Raw genomic sequence first — 23,236 nt, forward strand, 5'->3', positions numbered from 1 at the left:
TGGAGAATCAATCTCCATGGACAGAGGAGCCTGGTGGGCTACAGTCCATGGGGTCACAATGAGTTAGACATGACTGAGTGACTAAGCACAGCACAGGATAAAAAGAATTACTCTCATTTCCTGGGCTTCCGTGGTGGCTCAGCTGGTAAAGAATCCACCTGCAATGTGGTAGACTTGGGTTCAACTGCTGGGTTGGGAAGATCCCCTGGAGAAGGGCACGGCTACCCACTCCAGTATTCTGGCCTGGAGAATTCCATGGATTATACAGTCCATGGGGCCACAAAGAGTTGGACATGACTGAGTGATTTTCACTCATTTCCTAAAGGAGGGGATAACTATCTGTCACACTGTTCTCCTTGTTTCATATTATTTCAAAAATTTTTCCTCCTGAAATCCCCGACGAACACGAAGGTAATGGTTTTTATTTTTAACCTACACTTTTAGTTAGAATAACGCTAGCTTCTGTAACAGACAGAAAAGCTCTCAGTGGCTTAAACAGTAAGTTTATTTCTTACACACTGAAGGATTTGCAGGGTCTCTGCTCCAACCGGTTGTTTAAGGACTCAGCTTCTTCCACTTCTGGTTCCACGCTCCTCCTGGGCCTTGGACAGCTCCCTGTTCAGCCAGATGACGGGGAAAGAGAGGTTCTCGTGGGAGGTTTATGGAAGCAGCCCTGGATGTTGTACATCTCTTCCGTCCGTGTCCCACTGGCCAGAAATCAAATGGCTACAGGTATAACTGTGAGGGAGGCTGGGAAACGTGGTGCAGCTGTGTGCCCAGGAGGAAAGGAAAACGAATTTAGTAAACCGCCAGTCTCCCTGCCTGTATTTTTTAATTCTCTGTTCTACCGTTTTCTAAATATCTGGAAATGATTTAATCACAAGGATCTGTAATGATAAATTTCATCTCATCCATTTAATTCCTTAGGTAGGCATAAAATAATCTTTGTGTATTGTATGAGTTCAGCATCTTCATTTCTTGGTCAGGTGTTCTCTGCCCATACTTAAAACATTTATTTTACTCTTAACTTCTATTTCCTTACCTTTTCACCTTCTTTGTTGCTTTGGTAAAACTGTTTATTGCCAAAGATGTCCATGGAAGGAAGAGGGGGCAAAAAGGGGGGACACCCCTATCAGGGAGAGAGGCCCTGATCACCCTGGGTGGCCACTCAACCTTTGGAGCGGCCCTGACTCAAACCCAGAGCCAGGCTGACCTTGGGCGGACTCTCCCGACCCCGGGCTCTCTTCCCGCGCCACAACGCAGACAGAAGCCCGAGGCTGGGCTACGGGAATCTATTTCTTCAAGGCTGCTCTCAGATCATTCAGCTGGAGTCATACCCACTTTATCTCCAGGAACAGTCCTGGTATGATCAGAGGAAAGACTTAAGATGTCTCAGTAGTGGGCTCCCTGGCTTAGGGGAAGAATAGACTCCTGATTTGTTCCTCCCAATGCAGCAGACAAGCTATCCTCAAAATGTCTTTGTTCACATATTTGGTCAGTCATCCAACCAGCTGGTCACTCATTAGAAACCCTGTGAGCCCTCGACACCCTCCAGGCCCAGCCCTGGGATATGCATATTTCAAGCTGAATGAAACCCACCTCCTGCTCTTGCAAACACTTTCTGAGTTACAGTCTCTCAGAGGCCACCTGGGGGCAGAGAAAAAGCTCAAGGTATTGTGCTGAGCGCCCTGATGGTGGTCTGTGCGCCCTGATGGTGGTCTGTGCGAGGGGCTGAGAGGTGTGAGAAGAGGTCGCGGCAAGCTCAGCATGAAGTTAAAGCAGGAGAGCACAAGGCCCAGCCTCAGCACAGCCCCAACCCTCCTCAGTTCTGGGCTACAAGCACCCCGAACAGAGCTGGCTTCACACTTGTTCTTGGACTACGCTATGTCCCAGCTTACCTGCCCAGTCAGGGTCCTTCCTCAGCAAGGCTGGATGTCCAGGGCAATCTTTGCGCCTCACCATTGCTCTTCAGGCCGTTTAAAATGCTGACTGTGGAGAAAGACCCCAGCAGCTCACCCAACCCCTCTTCCTGGAAACGCCATTATGAAAACCTCTCCAGGGAGGCCAGTCCTGCCTCCTTCACATCTGTCCTTCCTTGTCAGCTCATGCTCACCCTCTCATCCACCCTCAGGCCCAGCTGTGGACGGCCAGTGGCTCCCTGCAAGGCCGTGGGGCATCCTGAGTTGGCCTGAGTCTCCTGCCTCCTCCTCCACCACCGCTGCCCCTTCCTGGTCTTCAGTGTCAAAACCCTGGAGAGCTGGAGCTGCAGGTGACCAAGCCTGGTGAACTGCACAGGCGGACTGGTTCTGAGGAGGCCTCCTCAGAGGGGTGGCCCAGACGCTCCACAGGATTTAAACATATGGATTCTGGGGCAAGGAAACTCAGGGGCCTCCTGGGCTTAAATACTGGTTGTGTCTGAGAGTTAAAATTCTCCCCAAGCATCTCTGGAGAAGAGAGGGGTTATCCATCCACTTAAGAAGAAGCTGCAAAGGCCCAGGAAAGATGAGGTTGTGGCAAAACTGAAAAGGCAACACAACAAACCTTTTCCAGTCTGTTTCTTTCTTCAGGAAGGCCTGCAAAGTTAAGCAGCCAGCAAGTTCACAGGGACAGAGACTTCTAAAACTGTACGAAGGCCTCATACAGTAGAAAAGTTTCCAGCAAAGGAAGTATGAACGATGCTTGGACACTAGCCCCACACCTGCCCATTCAGAAGCCGGCACTGGGCAGGTCCTCAGGAAGCTGACTTTGGACAATCTCGTTTCCCTCTTTGGGCCCCTTTTCCTTATTTCTCAGCAGAAATAACAGGAGGAGGAAAATATTTCCAGTCCTGGAGAGTTCGTGAGTGATGGTTCCCTTAAGTGTCATCTTCTTAGGTGTAGAGGAAAGAACGCCACCTGCTGGGCCTTCACACGGTTTTGGAATCAATTTAGAAAACTAGCTACACGGACAATATAAAATTAAAAGGATTTAAAAAAAAATAAAAACAAGAACGAAAAAGGCTTTAAAGTGTAGTAAGAAGGAAGCCTGTGTACACAGTCTATACAGCTCTGCCACCATCATGCTCATTCACTGCTGCAGAAGCGAAGCCTGTGGCTCACCCACGGCAGGTCCCCGAAAGTCCGCTCGTCCCTTCACTGCAGACGCCCCAAAGAGCACAGTTCCAAAGGGTAACTCCTAGTGGCCCTTAACTGTTCTCCCCTGGAGAAACCCATCTCGAAGCCAAATGTTCCCAGCAGACTCGGGCCGCACACAGCTGGCAGAGTCACTGTCCCGATGTGGCCCCAGGTCCCTGGAGGGGCCCCTCTGCTATGCCTGCTCGCTGGCCCCGCCTCCGCTGGCCCCCGAGCCCTTGCCGGATGCCTGGGCCTCTGCAGAGCGTGCAGCCTGCCTGGGCAGGTGGATGGGGACGTACACGTTGGAGGCACAGTGCTCCCTGAGGTAGCCTCCCCCCTTCTCCTCGTAGTCCTTCCTGGTGATCCAGACGTCCTCGTTGTCCAGGTGGTCCAAGGCCCAGTCGCGAGCTCCGTACCAGGCGTCCAGCACGGGATTTGAGGCCAGCTGAACCTGGAAGACGAGCAGAGCAGTCACCGGAAGGGTATCCCCCATCCGTTTCTAAGGACTGAATGTTTAGCAAGGCTGGCTACAGAGATGCACACACAGGAGGGCCCCCTTTGATTCCAAAATGCGGCAGGACTATCTCTGCACCCCCCAAAGGGAGCTGAGCTGAAATGCCCCAGACATTCCAAGGAAGGACACGAACATGCAGAGTGCACCAGGACCAACCTCACCGAGTAAGAGGTCATCAGTTACTTTATCCACACCACCCTGGGCAGGGGGCAAGGGACCAGCTGCCCCACCTCCTGCCCCCGTCCTGTCGGCCACAGGTGTCAGGTGGAGACCTGGAAGACCTGGACCTGAGCCCCTCTGCCAGTGAGGGAAGCGGAGGCTGATGCGAGGTGGCTCTGGCCATGGTGGCAAATGAGCCTTGGAGGACGTGAGAGCACAGAGGCTGCCCTGGGCTCGGATTCCGCTGCTTATTCCAAGAGCAAGACTGCGGTCAGCAGTCCCGGGAGTGCCCCAGTGAAGTTTAAGCTGATCACAGGGCAGACCGCTGTCCAACTCAGATCGGGCTCCTTTTTCCTGGAGTCACCCAGCTAACCCTCCCTTCTTCCCTCCATCTCCCATAGAAGTCCCAGGCTGGAATGGAGGTTTGGGAACTTTCTGAAATAAAGGGCAGGAGGAATCAGCACAGATGGAGGAGGAGGAGGCAAGGGACCTGCAAGAAAGGACCATCAACAAAATCAGGATCACGAGAGCCCCGGCCGCTCCGGTGTAGAAGTGTCAGTGAAGGAACGAGGGAGGCGCTCGCTCCACTCCTCACACCGGGCAAGTGCCCACTGTGAGGAATATCAAGCAGGATCATATGTGGAATCTCAGCGGGTCCTTCTAGCGACTCACGGAATCTAGTGTGTTCTCAGGGGCCCTCAACACAACAGCTGATGTCTGTCCATCACACGCAGGCCCTGGGCTGAGCACCTGACTCGCCCTGAACACTGAAAGCCGGTAATGGGTGCCAAGATGACCCCCTTCTCACTGCTGAGAAAACTGGGGTGTGGCAAAACTCAGTGACGGTGGTGCTGGAGTCAGAACCCAGGCCCAGAGACCACCCCTTGAATGTATAACACATCACAGAGCACGGGGCAGGCCAAGCCAAGCCCCTCAGCAGGACACACAGGCTCCATACCCCATGCGCCCTGCCGGCCTCTCCAGCCCCGACCCTTCACAGCCACTCTCAGCTGCACACCCCTCAGCAAGATTTTGGCCCCCAAGCCTTTGCTCCTGCTCATCCTCTTGTCCTCAGTCTGGAACATTCTCTCCATCCCACCCCGCTCCACACACTCTACATGACAAACACCTCCTCGCCCTCAGAAGACTCACTTCCAAGAAGCTGTCCCTGAACTCCAAGACCCCTAGGTACCCAGGACATCTCAGCATGCTGAGATGACTGGGCCACGAGGGGAACTCAAACCACTTCTCTTGGTGATCGGGAATCTGGTAAAGAAATTGTGGGGTACCCCCACCAGACAGTTGCTTTTAAAAGTATTTCTGATGAATAATGACATGGGAAAATGTTCCTGGCAGGTTAAGAAGTTCAAGTTACAAAAGCCATGTGTAGAAAATATGTGGAAGAAAGAAAAAACCTCCTCAGTCAGTCCCCTCTGTCTGTGGCCCAGGGCCTGGGTGAAGAGAAGGCCTTAATCTCAATGTACACTCTTTTTAAAGAAAATAATTTTGGGTAATAATGAATCCCACATGCCGCAGAGCAAGTGGGGCTATGCGCCACAAGTACGGAAGCCTGTGAGTCTAAAGCCCGTGCTCTGCAACAAGAGAAGCCACTCTGAGGAGAAGTCCGTGCACCACAACTCGGAAGTAGCTCCCACTCGCCGTAACTAGAGAAAGCCCGTGCGCAGCAACGCAGACCCAGTGCTGCCAAAAGCAAATAAATAATTTTGGTGATAATTTTTAAAAAGTTAATTAATTTAGCTGCCCTGGATCTTAGTTCCAGCATGTGGGATCCTTGGTTGTGGCATGTGGGATCTAGCTCCCTGACCGGGGATCAAACTCGGGCCCCCTGAACTAGCAGCGTGGCGTCTTAGCCACTGGGCCAAGTCCCTCAAGGTACACTCTTGTGTACTCTCTGAATGTTTACTGCCTGCAGGTCTTCCTTTGTCAATGAAAACAAAACAAAGAAGTACATAAATTATGATTTCCATCTTGCTTTAAAAATCTGAAGAATAGAAGGAAAGCCATGAATGTGTTAACAGTGGCTGCTTCTGGATGATGGAATGACTATTTTTCTCACTTACACTGTACTACTTTTGCAACCTAGAAAACAAAAACAAACAATAAGGCTATTTTCGAAACAGCTGGTTCCATGGACAATCAGTACCTGAAAAGAAGACTGAAAGGGCCTCATCTCCAGCAGCTCCTTCTCGATTCTGACCTTCATCCCAGGATACATCATGTTCCCGCCAGTGAGAAAAACGTTCTGAACCAGCAGCTCTTGAACATCCTTTGGGTACCTGGGGATGAAACAATTCCGCTGCTATAGTCTCTCCTACTTGAATATTAGAAGAGAATGTGGATGTGGAAATGTGAGCTCTCAGTACAAATCAGAAAACATCCACACAAAAAGTTAAAAAACAAACAAAAAAACACTTCCCATTTTTCATTTGCCTTTACAGAATGAATGTCAAACAGCTAGCTAAAACCTTATTGAATGGTCAATCCATTTCCTTAACATTATGCCTTTCTAATACATGTTTTTAAAAAATTGACTTCACTAAGGATTGCTTTAAATCCATTTAGATGAAGTCTGACAAATTTATAAACCCCAGCAACCAACACCAGAACCAAGATACAGAACATTTCCATCACCCCCCAAAGTCCTGCCTCTCCTTTAGAGGACCTCCCTCTCCACCTGTGCTTTTTATTACTAGTTTTATCTTACACGTTTGATCACTTTTCTACCCACTGCGAGACAAAACTCTAAGTTATTCAGACAAAGTAGCTGCAGTCACTTTTCTTCCTTGCTAGTTGTTAAGTTGCCGTTCTGTTTGAACCAACAGCAACTAGAGGACCACAAGACCGTGTTCCCTACTTGTTCCCCGTGAATCAGGAAAACTCACACTGCAGAATCATATCTGTATAAATGGCTGGGGAGAGGCATGCTGTTATAGAAATGCAAACTCTTAAAAAATAAAATGCAAGGTGGGAAAAACACTAAGTTCTGCTTGTTTTTAGGGTGATTTAGAACCAGCAGTCTGCAGTGATGTGAAGACTTTTAGAAAAGCCAGTGCACATATATTAACATATTGCCCAAATTTTTAAAAGACATTCTTAAAGCTCAAGTATATACACATTGAGCATCTACCTACACACTGAGAAAAGAATAGACAGCCCTAACTCTGTGCCAGGCCTGGTGAGAGAAAAAGAACACCCTCTGAGCGCAGCAAGTCAATGAAAGAGATGCCCGGCCATCAGCTCTATTGTTCAACGCAAAATTCAAGGGAATGGTTCAAGAAAACAGAAGGAAAAGAAGGTCCAGGCTCACCTGTCCAGGATGTACTGGAGGGTCTCTGCTATGCCGGCCTGCTCCTCTCCGATGAGAGATGGCTGGAAGATAATTTCTGGAGCTCGAATTCTTTCTGTCCCAACAAACAGCTGATGGTACGCTGCCAAGTTAAACACGGGCTTTAAAAACCCAAGGTTTAGAAGATATTTTTAGGCCATAAGAACAAACATCCCAATTGCCAGCTTCCTCAAATTGCATTTCTCATTCCATCATAGCTTTGTTCGTGCCAGAATAACCTCTCCCCACACTCTCTTGATGTGATGATTCAATTTTTCTACCTTCTTTAACCTCTGGATTATAAACTGCTACACATCTCCACTATGAAATGATCCTTGAGATGTAGGAAAGAGACTTGGTGAAGAGCAGTAGCAGCAAGGCTGGCACTGGAAGACCAAGTCTCCGCCAGCAACTGGCCCAGCACCCAGTCCCTGCACGGCCAAGAAAGCCTTCTCCCGGGTGTCTCAGCCTCACGTCCGTCTATCTGGTTGCCACAGTGATGGCAGAAACATGAACCCAGATGAGGATGAAACATCATTACACTCACTTCAATTTAAATAAAAGCATTAAAAGCTACTCTTTGGGTCTCAAAGTCCCTGGTTACTGGGACTCTCCCAATGAGCAGACCGTTTCTCACAGTTCCACAGTTAGTACTGGAACCCCAATCAATCACCACAGGGGAAAAAGTCCCTGACTCTGCAAGTTTTGAGTGCTGGTACTCGCCCTTCTAGAAAAATACAACTGAGATTTGCAGCTGGAGGGGGAAATATTCCTAAAGAAGCAGACTAGACCTGACTGGTCATTCACGCCAAGCTTCAAAGCATAAGCAAGGTCGAGGCTACAGGAGGCCAACCTGGACTGTGGCCACTGGCTTCTCCACTTCCGGCGTCTCCTCCGAAAACAGGGGCTCAAAATCGTTGATGTTTTCCACATCTTCCAGAGATGGCTCGAGCTGCTCCAGGTCAGGAGTCTGAGAAGAGAAGAAACACAAGACAGAACCTGTGACTCAGCAAGCCTTAGCTCTGTGAGCTCATGGTCACCAAAAAGAACTGGGATCTCATCCAGTGTCCTGAACGTATGTCCACACATAAAAACGATGAAAAGTTTCTAAACTATTAAAAAAAAAACCCAAACACACATGAACACAAGGTTAAAAGACTAAAAAGCCAGAGATGGGCTTTGTTCTTACCCCCTAACTTCCCCACTGAGACCAGTCTCATCAACTCCCACCTTCTTTGAAGCCTTTGGAGGGGGCAGCTCAAGTCTGCCACTCCAGAGAGGACTGTCCCAGAGAGACTCCAGAGATGAGGGGCTCAGAATCCAGCTGGTCACCTCCCTAAGCTCGGTCCACGCTGCCTCTCACCCCAGCCGCAGTGACTGGAGAGAATCTGGACTCTAACTGCTCGGATCTGACTCTCAGCCGCGCTGCTTCTAGCTGTTGACCTTGGGCAGATTTCTTCCCTCGCCTCACTCTCAGTCTCCTTATTCATAAAACGGGAATGAAGACAGTGCTTGCGGAATGGTGAAAACTAATCAGGACGATCCTTGTGCGGCAGGGGTCTGGCACAGGCCCCTGTTCTGTCATCAGTCCCGTCGCTCCTGAACGGCGCCAGTTTTCTGGCTCCGACCTTGGAGGGGTGTCCTCCTCCATCCCTGCAGCCTCTGACAAGCTTCAGGTCACACTGGCTCCCTCCTGAATGAAGCCATCCCATTTTCATCCTGTCTTCCCACCTCCAGCCTCGCCTCTCCCTAAATCCATCATCCTAACTGCCACCAGTTATTTTCCTAAAATAAAATCTCGTCAGATTATGCCTTGCTCAGCACACTCTGAAGGCTCTGTCTGAAGGATACTATCCAGGCTGACAGATGAAGACTGTTTCAGGTGGCCTCAGCTTCCCTTCCGGCTTGGTCTCCCACATTCTCCATGCAGGACGGGCCCTGCTCCCTGCATGTATATTTCTTTCCATATAAAATGTCCTTCTCTCCTCATCGGATATCTACTGAAATCAAATAATCTTTCAGGGCCCAGCTCAACCATCCCAATCCTTTCTCATAACTCCATCTGAGGACTTCCCTGGTGGTCCAGTGGTTAAGCATCTGCCTTGCAACTCAGGGGATGTGGCTTCCATCCTTGGTCAGAGAACTAAGATCCCATTTGCTGCAGGGCAACAAAGCCCCTGCAACCACAACTAGAGATCCCGTATGCTAGCAACTAAAACCCAATACAGCCAAAGAAATAAATAAAATATTTTTAAAAACAAACAAAAAAACAAACCTCCATCTACATTCCCACAGACATCTATTAATAGCATCACATTTGATAAAAGTTATCACAGTCTGGGCTTCCCTGGTGGCTCAGACGGTAAAGAATCTGCCTACAATTTGGGAGACCTGGGTTTGATCCCTGGGTCGGGAAGATGCCCTAGAGGCAGGCATGGCACCCCACTCCAGTATTCCTGACGGGAGAACCCCCATGCACAGCATATTACAGTCCTGAGTATGTTCTAGAGCCCTAGGTTCTGAGGTACTGAGGAGGGAAAGGGTTGTCTCTTAGTCACCTCTGTGCCCTGGTCCCTGGCAATCATGCCTAGCACTGAGTGGTAAGTCCCGGGATACACCCTTAGATTTCTCTAGAATAAAGAGGACTGTAAAATGTCTGGATTTTAAAGGCTTTTTCAGTATAACTACTCACTTTCACATCTAATTATATTCAAAAGCAGTCATCTTAAAAACAAGATTTCTTAGCTTCACCAAAATTGTAAAACACACACACACACACACATTTTCCTTATCCTGATTCATGATTCATAGAGAAGAACAAAGCTGGTAATTTCAATGCAGCAACAGGCATCCCAGAGAGAACTGATTTCTCCACCAGTTGGCTGGGTTCTCCCCCTCTTAGGGTTTGCAGGGTCCCCAGGTGTACTGGGTGACAACTGGGAACATATACATGGACTGCTCTTTGGGAACCAAGCAGAACAACAGTTTTCCAAGGCCCATCAGAGAAGATGCAGTGTGGTTCCCCATCAGAGAAGATGCAGTGTGGTTCCCCGTCAGAGAAGATGCAGTGTGGTTACCCAGAACAGCCTTGAGCAGCAGAAAAACAAACAGACCAGTTCAATCTTGATTCCTCAGGTAAGAGATCTTTCTATCTTTGGCCCACTGTGCTTTCCAACAAAGGAGGGTGCTAGTGAGCTGCACTCCCAACCATGTGCAGCGATGGAAAGTGAGCATCTTTTAAGTACTCCATGAAGAATGCTAGCAGGACTTCCTTGGTGGTTCAGTGGTGAAGAATCCACCTCCCAATGCAGGGGACACAGTTTGACCCCTGGTCCCAAAAGACTCTACATGCCACGGGGCTGTGTGCCACAACCAGAGAGTCTGCGTGATGCAGTGAAGACCCTAGTGCTGCAACTAAGACCCAGGGCCGCCAAATAAATAAATAAATAAACATTGAAAACAAGAAGGCTAACAAAACCTACTCCTTTACAACATCCTCACTGAATACCTGCAGTGAGGGATGCAATGGATTGGTCTGTAAGAAAAAATGGATTTTTAGAATACACTGGAAGTTTAAAAATTCAGCTGTATGAATCCAATGCAACTTTCACCATTTAGATGGCATTTCAATATGAACTGTGGTCCACATACATTTGCTCTCTCCCTTCTAAAGGAACTGTACAGTTGGAAAATACAATAAATCTTTTTTGAAAGGTAGAACTGGTTGGCCAGTGTTGTGGCCAAACTTAGCCCATGAATGTTACTGTATTTGATCTAATTTTTAACAATCTCTCTGACTGACCGTTAAGGCTTTGGGACAGACTGATTCATCAGATCTGTTGTACTATGTAGGGAAACCTTTTAAAGTCCAACAATTCAAAATCTCCCCAAGCCCAGAGAGATTTGAATATGTACCCTCAGGTTACAGGACCAAGTAGGGACTTAGTAAGTACCTGCTGAATGAATGAACAGAGTGACTGAATCAGGGCATATAACAGACACAGGAAAATGAACAAAGAAAAGGAAAAGCCAGCTCCCCAACTGCTTGGGAATCACAACTTCACAGTTATTTGATTTCTTTTCTTTTTAAATCTGAAATCCTCCATGTGCATGTAGCTTAGTGGTTCACCTCTGATATAAAGATGCTGACAGCCTGTGGACACGTTGATAAGCATGATAAAACTAAGTACAGATAAACAAACAACAAAGGCAATGTGAACAGAGGATTCGATGGTTGGATGGCACCATCAACTCAATGGACATGAGTGTGAGCAAACGCCGGGAGAGAGTAAAGGACAGGGAGTGCTGCCTCCCATGGGGCTGCAAAGGGTGGGTCACAACTGAGCAACTGAACAACAACAGTGTGGATCCAGATCCCAGTAACCAACTCAAATCTGAAACACACATCTGGAGAGTGGGAGGAGCAAGCCAGAAAAGGCACGCTGGTCCTCCTAAAGCCAATCCAGGATGCTGAGCGAGACGAAGATGGAGGTCAAGGCCCCTTCAACCCCGGACCTCAGGGGTCCAGTATGCTGTGTCTAGGAAGTCTGACTCAGGACCTGCTCTGTCAAGCGTGCATGCTCACGGCCAGTCACCGTCCTCATGTGATCTACAGCCTGTTGGAGAGGTGGGGAAGGGGAGGCTGAGAGCGGAAACCGTGAGAGCCGGCCTCCAGCGGGGACAGTCCCTGCAAAAGCAGGCTGCCTGCTGAGCCAAGGACAGCTCTGAGGCCCCCGATGAGCAGCGCACTACACACGCCCAGCGGCAAACCTCGATTTTCCACCGGACTGTTTCTTTCGAAAAGTAAAGGCTTTAGAATTTAAAGCTGACTTAAAAACAAAGGTCGACAGCTGGACTGGCTAACCCTGCTCTGGTAGTGTCACAAGGCAGTGAACAAGTACCTTTATTTTAGAACTCTAGAGATGACAGATCCAGCAACAATGCATCCACCTACTATCACTTTTTTCCAGATCTAGAGAAGGAGAGCCAACCAGAGAGCTGGGACCGAGGTGTGACCTGCAGGCAGCCCCTTCCACATGAGGCCCAGTGCTAGGGTTTGATTTACCCAGGGCCCTGTCTCAGCTCCACCCACCCGCCCACCCTTTCAGCCACATGAATACTTATTCACAGTCCACAGGCAGGGAAACAAAAAGGAGAGACTGAGAAGATTAAAGAATTAGTTTTGGTAACTAACAAAAGGCTGGTTTTAAATCAACCAGCAAATATCTTTTCAAGGTTTTTAAAATAACATTTCTTAAAAGTTAACATGTGCATGATAGGAAACCGAAAAACACAAGAAGCAAAAAACAGTGTCATTCACAATCACAAGCCATTTACCCTCTGATGTGTCCTTCTGGGTCTCATTTGTATATTTCCTACTGAGCATGTCTATTAGCGCCTATAAAAAAACTCCCAGACTATGTGTGAAGTGTGATCCCTGTCCTTAGGGAACACGAGATGGAAAGGTGGCGAATGAAAGAGTAGTCACAATATATTTAATACGAGATCAGAAGAAAGTTGAGGCATTTATGATGATCCAAGAACCATCAGTGGGGCAGGCTCACGCTCAAGATGGGCCACTCAATCAGCCTGTGTTATGTTCTTCCTTTTCTACTTGCACACTTTCCCCTCCCAGGGGGCCAGGGCGCTACAAGGTAAAACCCCTCGGGTCAGCACTCCAGTTGGTATAAGGTCAGTCCCATCCCTGCCCCCATCCGTGCCCCCAGAGACATCAAACACCACTCTGTTCTGCTTGCTGCTCAAGTCTGGTCACAACCCCTTTGTCATCAGCCTTTCCTGGACACTCCTCTGTCCTCAGAAAGGGCAATTCTACACAACCCCTCGAGACCTCCCTTCTGAGGCCCCAGTACCTCTGGCTTGCTGTCCACCACGTCCACCTCGAGACTGACTTCTGCTTGAAGGATCTTCTGCTTCGCCTGCTCCACTGCAGCACTGAGCTTCTGGATGTAGGACTGCAGCTCCTCCGGGGAGTCCATGTTCAGCTCTATCAGGGCCTTGTGAAACTGATCCATCTGGCCGTCCTCCAGGAGCTCCTGCAAGCAGAGCAGTCATAATCTGCCCTCAGAAATGCAAATCTGGGTGATCACGCCCAGGATGGAGAGAAGGAGCTCAGAAGCTGGATGGACAGGAAGACCGGCGGGAGAGGGCTCCCTGCGCCTGCCCCTCCACACAGCCTGCCCCCTGAAGCTTCACACCACAGCCCTCCTCTCTAGCTATCTCTGGGCTCCCACACATCACCATCTCAGTACCACCTGAGCAGGCAACACTCATCTATGTGGACAGATGTAAGACTGTGAGCTTCTGGGCGGGCCAAAGGCAGGAGAGGGGCTAACAGGAGACGGAGGGAGCCTCCTGGGCCGCTGGGTGCTCTATTTCTTGATCTGGATGTGGCTATGTGGTGCATTTCAGTGGTGAAAACTCACTGAGCTGGACCCTTAAGATTTGTGTGCTCTGCATCACGTGTGCCACACTTAAGCCAAGAAGTTAAAAATCAAACAAAGGGGACTATAAGGATAAAATACATCAACAAGGCCAAGTGCGAAGCTCTTGCAGCAATTCCTGCTGCTACAATGTCCTCCACACACGTCATCTCTACACGGATGATCCCGCTAGACTCCTCCTGGACTTCAGGGTGGGGGGGACTGAGATGGCTGATGCGTTGCACAGCTGGGGCAGAAGCTACAGGAAGAACACTCGGGGACCCACCCAGGGGTCCGCATCACCTGCACATAGAGCAGTCGGTCCAGCCGCTCCTGATCCAACTGCAGCTTCTCCTCCCTTCGCCGGGCGTTGAGCTCCTGCAGCCGCCGCAGCTGCTGCTGCCGCCGCTCCTGCTTCTCCTCAGAGGTCAGGGTGCTGCCCAGAAGCTTGCTGGAAAACGGGAGCTGCATCTTGTGGACGTTGTTCTCATAGTAATCAGGGCACCGCCATTTCTGCAGCTCTTCAAAGGAAGCGTTTCGGAGTTAGGAGACGGGAACACCATGAGCCCTGAGATTAGAAAGGTGGGACCAGGGTCCCAGGTGCAGGGGAAGATGGAGGAAGCATGGTCCCCCCGTTTCTGAACCCACCAGATGGACAAAATGCAGCAGGAAGACTGGACACGATGCCAACACACCTGCTCTGAGAAAATTGGTAAATAAAGCTTTTCAGACGGAAAGGATCTCACCTGGAGCACCAGATATGAACGAAACACAACTGAAACGGTGAATGGACTCTATTAACCTCCTCCGGAATCCTTTACAATATGTTTGATAACTGAAAGTAAAAACTGTGACAATGTCTGATGGGCTTCCCACATATGTAGACGTGACACAGAAAACAAGTCCGACACAAAGGAGGGAGGACACAGGGGCCTCTGGAGCGCTAACATCTCCAGGGTCCACTTGAAGTGGCAAAAAAGAGACCCTAAGACTGTGAGAAGCCAGTTAACTGTCACCTCTTGAGCAACCACTAAAACAAAAAACCTACACAAGAGAGATACGGTGAAAAACACAACAGACAAATTAAAATGGAATGCCAAAAAAACCGGGGGGCCTAAACCCAGACACAAGAGGGACTGAATTCACTGTAAGTGGTTTTATCAGCTAAAAGACAGAGACTGAAAGAAGGGATTTTTAAGGAAAGGACCTGTTAGAAAACTTGCTTTGAATATAATGTTTTACGTAGATTAAAAGGCCAGGGAAAAAACCACCGCACAAGCACCAATCAAAAGAAAGCTCAAGTGCCTATACTCACGTCCAAGTAGACTTCAAAGCAAAGAAAACTGAAAGGGATAAAAAGGAACATTACATAATGGTACAAGATCAATTTGCCAAGAAGATGTAAAAAAGGATGACTACATAAAAGACCGATTTGCCAAGAAGATGTAAGAATCCTAAATGTGCACCTAACAAGAGCGCTTCAGATACTTGAAAGCAAAAACTGACAGAACTGAAAGGAGAAACAGGAAAACTCACAATTCTCCCTGGAGATTTCAACACTCTTAATAATCAGTACAGCTTGATGGACAATGAAGCTGGGTTGACAAGAACTGAACAAAACCAACAACCAGCGGAACCCCCATGACATCACAGACTACTTCATCCAACAACAGCAGGACTACCTTCTTTGCAATTGTACACGGAACATTCGCCAAAACAAACCATGCCTGGGTCCTAAACCAAACCTTCACAAATCTAACTGATACCAAGGAAAAGAAGTTCTTTGGCTATGACAGAATTAAAGTAGATATAAAGCACAGAAAAATAACTAGAAAGTCTCCAACACTTGGCTATATTCTAAATAATCAATGGTTGCAAATAAGGCTTAAGGGAAACTTAAAAATATCTGAACTCAATAAAAATTAAAATACACCATATCAAAATCTATGGAATGTAGATAAAGGACTGCTGAGAGGGAAATTCAAGCTTTAAATGCCTATATTAGAAAGAAGTTATGATAAAAATCTAAGCTTCTACCTCAAGAAACTAGGAAAAAAGGACAAAGTAAACCTAAAGCAACTAGAAAGGAAGAAATAATAAAAAGAAGACATCAATAAAATTGATGAAACTTACACCTACACCTATTAAAGAAAATGAATTCCTTCAGAAAAATAAATCCCCCAGGCTCAAACAGTTCTGCTGTAGAATTCTAACAAACATTAAAAAAAAAAAAAAAAAAAAATCAACTATTTACTCAATCTTTTCCAGAAAGCAAAAGAAAACACTTTTCAGCTCATTTAATAAGACCAGCATTGCCATGATCCCAAAACAAGACAAGGACAGTAGAAGAAAACTGCAGATCAATATCCCTTATGAATACTGACACAAATACTTCATAAAATTTACCAAATTAAATCCAGCAATATATAAAAAATAACACAAAGAAACAAGTAGGGTTCAAGGCTAGTTCAATATCTGAAAAGCAATCCTTATACTCTCTTAAATGAATAGTCCAAAGCACAAACACCACAGGATCATATGAGATGCAGAAAAAGCATTTCACAAAATTCAAAAATCCAATCATGATAAAAATGATCAGCAAAACTTGGAACAGAGAGGAAATTCTTCGATTTGATAAAGAGTAAAAACTCACTGTATTTCATAAAAATTCACTGCATTTCTATACAATAGCAATGAGCAACTGGAAACTGAAATTTAAAATAAGGAAAGAAATAATTTAGGCATAAATCTAATAAAACATGTACAGGATCTATATGCTGAGAACTATAAAATGCTGATGAAGGAAATGAACAAAGACCTAAATAAATGGAAAGACACATTATGTTCATGGATTAGAAGCCTCAACATAGTAAAAAATGTCACTTCTCCCCAGTCTGGATCTAGCATTACATTTGGACTTATATTTAGAAGGTTGCTGTTTTTTATACAAACTGATCTACACATTTAACGTTCTTTCAATCACATCCCAACAGAACTTTTGGTAGATATGGACAAACTGACCCTATCATTTAAATGGACAGGCAAAGGAACTAGAATAACCACAAGAATTGTGAAAAAGAACGAACATATGAGACTTATCACCCAACTGAAAAGTTTTTGAAGAAAATAAATATCAAAAAATGGAAGAGGACGCTACGAAGTATTAAGTGTAAAAAAGTGGGCAAAGAGGGAACTCCCTGGGAGTCCTGTGGTTAGGACTCTGCGCTGTCACTGCAGGGGGCATGGGTTCCATCCCTGGCTGGGGGAAGATCCTGCACGCCACACCTCGTGGCCAAAAAAAAGCCTGTCAAGAGTGAGCAAGACAGTCATCCTGGGAACAATTTAAGAAACACCCCCAAAGACAACACTCAGAAGCTGCAGGCAGACGTCCTCTTCGTACCTTCCACGTAATCCTCAGCAATGTAGCTGTGCTCGTGTAGGATCTCCTCCATGCGGCTGAGAGTGATGGCAGCCAGGTGCCCAGGATACTTCAGCTGCAGGAGACGCTGGAGGTAGCCAGCTGCCTGGCTTCCTCCCAGGTTGATGCGCTTGCAGTTTCTAGCATCTAACCTACAACCGAGAAGTGGAAATAGCACTGAAACTTTGGCAATGTGGAGGAAAAAATATGGAGCAGGTGGACAAGGGGGGATGATAATTTAATAATGAGGAAGAAACTGACTGGTAGGGGAAAACGAAACAGTTGGAAGGGACTTTAAGTTGCCTTGGTGCAACCTCTGACCCAATGCAGGCATTCCTAGACCACATCCTGACAGACACATGGACATTTAACTTCTGGTGTGGTGTTGGACAAGACTCTTGAGAGTCCCTTGGACTGCAAGGAGATCCAACCAGTCCATTCTAAAGATCAGTCCTGGGTGTTCTTTGGAAGGACTGATGCTAAAGCTGAAACTCCAGTATTTTGGTCACCTCATGCAAAGAGTTGACTCACTGGAAAAGACTCTGATGCTGGGAGGGATTGGGGGCAGGAGGAGAAGGGGATGACTGACTCGATGGACGTGAGTTTGAGTGAACTCCGGGAGTTGGTAATGGACAGGGAGGCCTGGGGTGCTACGATTCATGGGGTCGAAAAGAGTCAGACACGACTGAGCGACTGAACTGAACAGTCTCAGAAGGAAACCAGGTTCAAAGCAAAGAACATGCTCTCTAAAGTCAGACCCTCATGTTACTTGTCATGTATTTCTCAAACTGTGGTTCCAAGGCCACACATCCTGGAATTAACTGGGGACAACGTTTAAGGTGACAATCCCCAGGACCTGTCTGCTCCGGGGAGGGCCTAGGGATATGCACTTTTTCTTTTTTGGCAGTGCCACATGGCATGTGGGATCTTAGTTCCTCAACCAGGGATCAAACCTAAACCCTCTGCAGTGGAAGCTTAGAGTCTTAACCACTGACAGCCAGTGAAGTTCTGGGGATATGCATTTTGACAAGCTCCAGTGTACCCCTCCCCTAGACACGCCACTTCTACTTATGCAAACACATTAAGTAACCACATACACACTGGCTTACTGGAATCTCCTTAGAGTACCAGGTTCCTCTCACATGAAGTGAAGGGGAGGAGAACCAGAATAACTTTATAAATTCTCAGTGTGAGAAAAGGAGAGGAGCTGGGCTCTAGGAACTTGCTGTGCACTGAAAAGATGCTGCTATATCACACCTCACCAGCAGGTGCCAGCACAGAACAGGACATGCTCCAATCTGATCCTAGCTTCCAGGTCAAATCATTTTCTCTCAATATAAAATAACAATATTATTTTTAATTTCTGCATATTCTGGTTACATAAGATAGAAAATTCTGTAAAGCAGGAGTGTTTTGGAATGCATAACTATTAGTTTTTTCTTCATAAATGTTTGTACAAACTTCAAGAGAAATTCCCACAACAGGGCTCAATAAATTCATCACCCTTTATTTTCACTTAAATATTCAGATTGTTTTACAAAGTGCCATCTCCTACATTATCTCATTTCATTCTCAGGGTAACCCTGAGAAATCAGTTTTTCCCAAGTCTATTGTTAGGAAACCAAGTGAAGAAGTTAAGTACCTCATCCTTAGCAGGGCTGCAAACCCAGGCTTTCAACTTCTCTCCTTATTTACACACTCACTCTATACAAAGAGAAACCTTCTCAGGAGAGCATGATGCTGGCCTAGTCTCTCTAATTTTTAATTGAAGCACAACTGATTTACAATATTTCAGGTATACAGCAAAGTGATTCAGTTATATATATAACATATGTATACTTTTTCAGATTTTTTTCCATTGTGCTTCCACTGGGCTTCCCTGGTGGCTCAGATGCAAAGAATCTGCCTGAAATGTGGGAGACCTGGGTTCGACCCCTGGGCTGGGATGATCCCTTGGAGGAGGGCATGGCAACCCACTCCAGTATTCTTGGCTAGAGAATCCCCCATGGACAGAGGAGCCTGGTGGGCTACAGTCCATGGGGACACAGTCAGACATGACTGAGTGACTAAGCACAGCACGTATATATACTTTTTCAGATTCTTTTCCATTGTAGGCTATTATAAGATACTGAATATAATTTCGTGTCCTACACAATAGGTCCCTGTAGTTTATCTGTTTTATGTATATTGGTGTGTCTCTGATAATCCCCAATTCCATATTTATCCTTCCCTTCCTGGCCTAGTCTCTTTGAAGTGAAAGTGAAAGTTGCTCAGTTTGGTCCAACTCTTTGCAACCCCATGGCGTATACCCAGGCCAGAATACTGGAGTAGGTAGCCTTTCCCTTCCCCAGGAGATCTTCCCAACCCAGGGATTGAACCCAGGTCTCCCACATGCCAGGCAGATTCTTACCAGCTGAGCCACAAGGGAAGCCCAAGAATGCTGGAGTGGGTAGCCTATCCCTTCTCCAGGAGATCTTCCCAACCCAGGAAAGGAACCAGGGTCTCCTGCATTGCAGAAGAATTCTTTACCAACTGAACTATCAGGGAAACCCCCTGGCCCAGTCTCTTTATCAGACAATAAAAGCCCAACTATAAAATAAGAACACATTTTAAACATGACAGAAACTACCCTCAACTTTTATACAACTTGGAAAAACAATCTACTACATATCTATTATGTACCATACTTGAAAAGAAAGGTCTAAATAATTGTCATTAAAGAGCTTTAAATAAAAAAGCAAAATAGCACTTAATAAAAAAAAGTGACTCCAGAACACAACAGTATAAATTAAATTTATTTAAATAATTTACTCAGAACATTTTTATTGAGTGCCTACTACCTACAGATACTTGTGTTAAGCTATCTATTTCACTCTAAGAATAGTGAGTTTCACTATTAGTGAGTTTCACTTTCAGAATCATACAATTACAGAATTACAGATTTGGACCTCAGAGACCATCAACCCCAACTCAAGCCAGGAGGTCACAAGGACAGATGGTGAAGTGACATATCTATACTCACACAGTGAGGGAGGTCAGAGTTAAGCCCAGAGGTCAGTTCATGGTCCTGTACTTGCTCTTTCCACTCCACCTTTACAGTAGGTGCCCAATAAAAGTTTCCTGAATGCTTCTCAAAACAGCACTCAAATGCCATAAGTACAACTCACCTCCCTTCTAAGATGGGTAAAATATGTGTACACTGATATCCAGATGAAATGATGAGCCCGCTGGAAATCATGTTCTTTGGGTTATTGTGGTAGAAGCTGAAGAGGCTGTCTATCCCGTAGGCAACCTTAGGAATCCCGTAGCACTCAAATAGAAGCTCAGACATCATCTGTCGTGAATACAGTGGGGTGCACACGGCTTCTGTCAAAACTATGGGATGATCAACACAGCCCTACTTTGAAAGAAAAGAGCAAATTGTTAGGTGCTAAGAGGATACACTTTTCAAAGCATAAAAAGAAACAAAAATCCTTATTGCAAGGGCTGAATTGGCTTTTGGTCTCCAATCAAAACACCTGATCAGAAGCAATTGAGAAACACCCCTCTTCCCTGGAAGTTTCTTTGGAAAATATGAAGTAGGGTCAGTCGTGTCGGACTCTTTGCGACACCACGGACTGAAGCCCAATAGGCTCCTCTGTCCATGGGATTTTCCAGGCAAGAATACTGGAGTGGGGTGCCATTTCCTTCTCCAGGGAATCTTCCCAGGGAGCGAACCCGGGTCTCCTGCATTGCAGGCAGATTCTTTACCATCTGAGCCACCAATGCTCATAGTAACTTAAGTCAGTTCAGTTCAGTCCAGTTACTCAGTCGTGTCCAACTCTTTGCAACCACATGGACTGCAGCATGCCAGGCTTTCCTGTCCATCACCAACTCCCAGAGCTTGCTCAAACTCGTGTCCATTGAGTCAGTGATGCTATCCAATCATCTCCTCATCTGTTGTCCCCTTCTCCTCCTGCCTTCAATTTTTTCCAGCATCAGGGTCTTTTCCATGAGTGAGTGCTTCGCATCAGGTGGCCAAAGTATTTGAGTTTCAGCTTCAACATCAGTCCTTCCAATGAATATTCAGGACTGATTTCCTTTAAGATTGACTGGTTTGATCTCCTTGCAGTCCAAAGGACTCTCGAGAGTCTTCCCCAACACCACAGTTCAAAAGTATCAATTCTTCAGTGCTTTCTTTATAGTCCAACTCTCACATCCAAACATGACTGATGGAAAACCATAGCTTTGACTAGATGGACCTTTGTCGGCAAAGTAATGTCTTTGCTTTTTCATATGCTGTCTAGGCTGGTCATAGCTTTTCTTCCAAGGAGCAAGCATCTTTTAATTTCATGGCTGCATTGTCAACTGAAGTCAAGCCCCATCCAAATTGTGAGCCAATCATCTGGCTCTACAAAACAGCTCCAGAATCCAACTGCTTCTTATCACATCCGCCATTCCTTCCTCAACTAAGTTACCATCATCCCTCACCTCAGAACTGCAACAGCCTCCTAACTGATTTCCCTATTTCTACCCTATGACTCAGGCCAGTTCATTTTCCATATAGCAGCTATAGTGATCCTTCTGAAACAAAAGTCACATCCCTCTCTCGTTCAACACCCTGCAATGACTCACTATTCCACTCATAATAAAAGCCTACAAAGTGTGTGACCTCTCTGGCTTCTACTTATTGAAGTGAAGTTGCTCAGTCGTGTCCAACTCTTTGCAACCACATGGACTGTAGCACACCAGGCTCCTCCATCCATGGAATTTTCCAGGCAAGAGTACTGGAGTGGGTTGCCACTGCCTTCTCCAGGGGATCTTCCTGACCTAGGGATCGAACCCAGGTCTCCCTCATTGCAGGCAGATGCTTTACTGTCTGAGCCACCAGGGAAGACCTTATAAGTAAGACCTTCCACTTACTACCCTCCCCTCACTCTGACTGTCCTCAATTACGATTAGGGCAAACTCTTGCCTCAGGGCCTTTTCACTGGCTGTTCTGTCTCTCCGGATTATTATTCATTCCGATATTCACAAGGCTTGCTCCCTCAATCGTCTGCTTTAGTCCTTGCTCAATACACCACCGTAACCCTGAGTCCTCTCCCTACCCATCTTACTGAAAAGCTGTAACCCTCTCCTCTCCTCCGTCTATCATGCCGTAGAATCTACTGCTTAATTCTACTGTTTATTATCTTCCTTTGCATACTAGAACGTCTTTCCATACTAGCTCCATAAGCACAGGAGATTTCGTGTTATGTTCCCGGACATATTTCAAACACCCAGAAAAGTCCCCATTGAGAGTAGGTGCTCAACACATATCTGTTAATAAATAAATGCACTAACAAACAAACCCAAACAGATGCTCCAAGAGAAAAGGGCGTTATTTTGTTCACTGCCATATCCCAACCGCCTAGCACAGGACTTACCTACGTTAGGCGTTTAATATTTGATAGACTGACCGAAAGACTGACAACTGGAGGGACTATCATCTCTCGGAGAGCGGAGTGACACGGGACACGACCACACCCCTCTCCTCAATCCTAACCCCACCTCGCCTGTCACCTGTGAGGAGACACCCAGATGCTGGAAGCTGTAGTCAAGCAGCAACTCTTGAAGCTCCAGGTTCACCGGCACGTTGCGGTCGAAGGGCGATCGCAGCATCCAGCGCAGCGGCTCCAGGCTGCCCAGCGCGTTCCCCACCTGCGGGCCCGCCCCGCCCCGAGCCCCACCCCGCCCGCGGGCGCACACAGCGCGGAACTGCAGCCGGGGCTCGGGGCCCGGGTCCGGTCCGGGGCACGCCCAGCCTGCGCGGGCCTGGAACGACCCATTGTCCAGCACCAGTGGCACCGGGAGTGACCCGTGTGCCACCGGGCCGGCCTCCAGCACCGGATCTGGCGCGGCGCGAGCATCGCGGAACAGAAACACGTTCGTACCCAGACCTGCAGCAGTGGCCGCCGCCATGTTGGAGCGCTGCTGGCTCCGCCCCTCGCCGCAGCGTCAACCACGGCGCGAGACTCCGCCCCCGACGCAGCGTGCGCTCCGCCTTCGCAAAGAACCGCGGCTGCCTCGAAGTCTCCGGTGTTCTTGCCCTTTAATCCCAACCGAGTTCTCACCAAACTCGCCGTCAGTAGCCCAGGCCTCCTTCGGGGATCGCTAGGCCACGCCCACCCTTTAACCTTGCTCCCAGCTTTCGACCTGTTACTACCCTTCGCGCTAGCCGGGACTCGGGCCAGCAAACCCCGCCCCGAATGCGTAAAGCCATCGGTC

At 47.3% G+C, this 23,236-nt stretch overlaps 1 protein-coding gene across 13 annotated transcripts; it reads right to left on the bottom strand.

The window, feature by feature from the left end:
* Positions 1-486: 486 nt before the first annotated feature.
* ACTR5 (actin related protein 5) lies at positions 487-22,957 on the bottom strand. 13 transcript variants are annotated; one of them, XM_086331865.1, is made up of 12 exons: positions 22,532-22,957; positions 20,158-20,387; positions 16,973-17,142; positions 13,876-14,093; positions 13,003-13,185; positions 7,986-8,102; positions 7,115-7,235; positions 5,951-6,083; positions 2,542-3,564; positions 1,899-1,989; positions 1,600-1,647; positions 487-768 (listed from the first exon to the last, which is right to left on the bottom strand). In XM_086331865.1, the coding sequence occupies exons 1-7, from the start codon at positions 22,928-22,930 to the stop codon at positions 7,143-7,145; spliced, it is 1,410 nt and encodes a 469-aa protein (XP_086187991.1). In that variant the 5' UTR covers positions 22,931-22,957; the 3' UTR covers positions 487-768; positions 1,600-1,647; positions 1,899-1,989; positions 2,542-3,564; positions 5,951-6,083; positions 7,115-7,142. The 13 variants fall into 13 exon arrangements, with proteins under 13 accessions (XP_086187991.1, XP_086187987.1, XP_086187996.1 ...); XM_086331861.1 differs by having other exon boundaries at positions 7,115-7,254; XM_086331870.1 differs by lacking the exon at positions 1,600-1,647 and adding an exon at positions 19,401-19,495 and having other exon boundaries at positions 7,115-7,254.
* Positions 22,958-23,236: the final 279 nt, after the last annotated feature.

This window comes from Bos grunniens, chromosome 13 (genome assembly GCF_055505025.1).
Source record: "Bos grunniens cultivar Pamir isolate PY7600 chromosome 13, Bosgru_T2T1.0, whole genome shotgun sequence".
NCBI classification, from domain to species: domain Eukaryota; kingdom Metazoa; phylum Chordata; class Mammalia; order Artiodactyla; family Bovidae; genus Bos; species Bos grunniens.

Excerpts from the sequence above, each read along its gene's own strand:
- ACTR5 (XM_086331860.1), bottom strand. The coding sequence starts at position 22,930 with ATGGCGGCGGCCACTGCTGCAGGTCTGGGTACGAACGTGTTTCTGTTC. Across the intron at positions 14,094-16,972 it reads TGCTGAGGATTACGTGGAAG|AGCTGCAGAAATGGCGGTGC; the intron begins GTACGAAGAGGA and ends CTTCCTTTGAAG. Across the intron at positions 8,103-13,002 it reads TGGTGGACAGCAAGCCAGAG|ACTCCTGACCTGGAGCAGCT; the intron begins GTACTGGGGCCT and ends TTCTCTTCTCAG.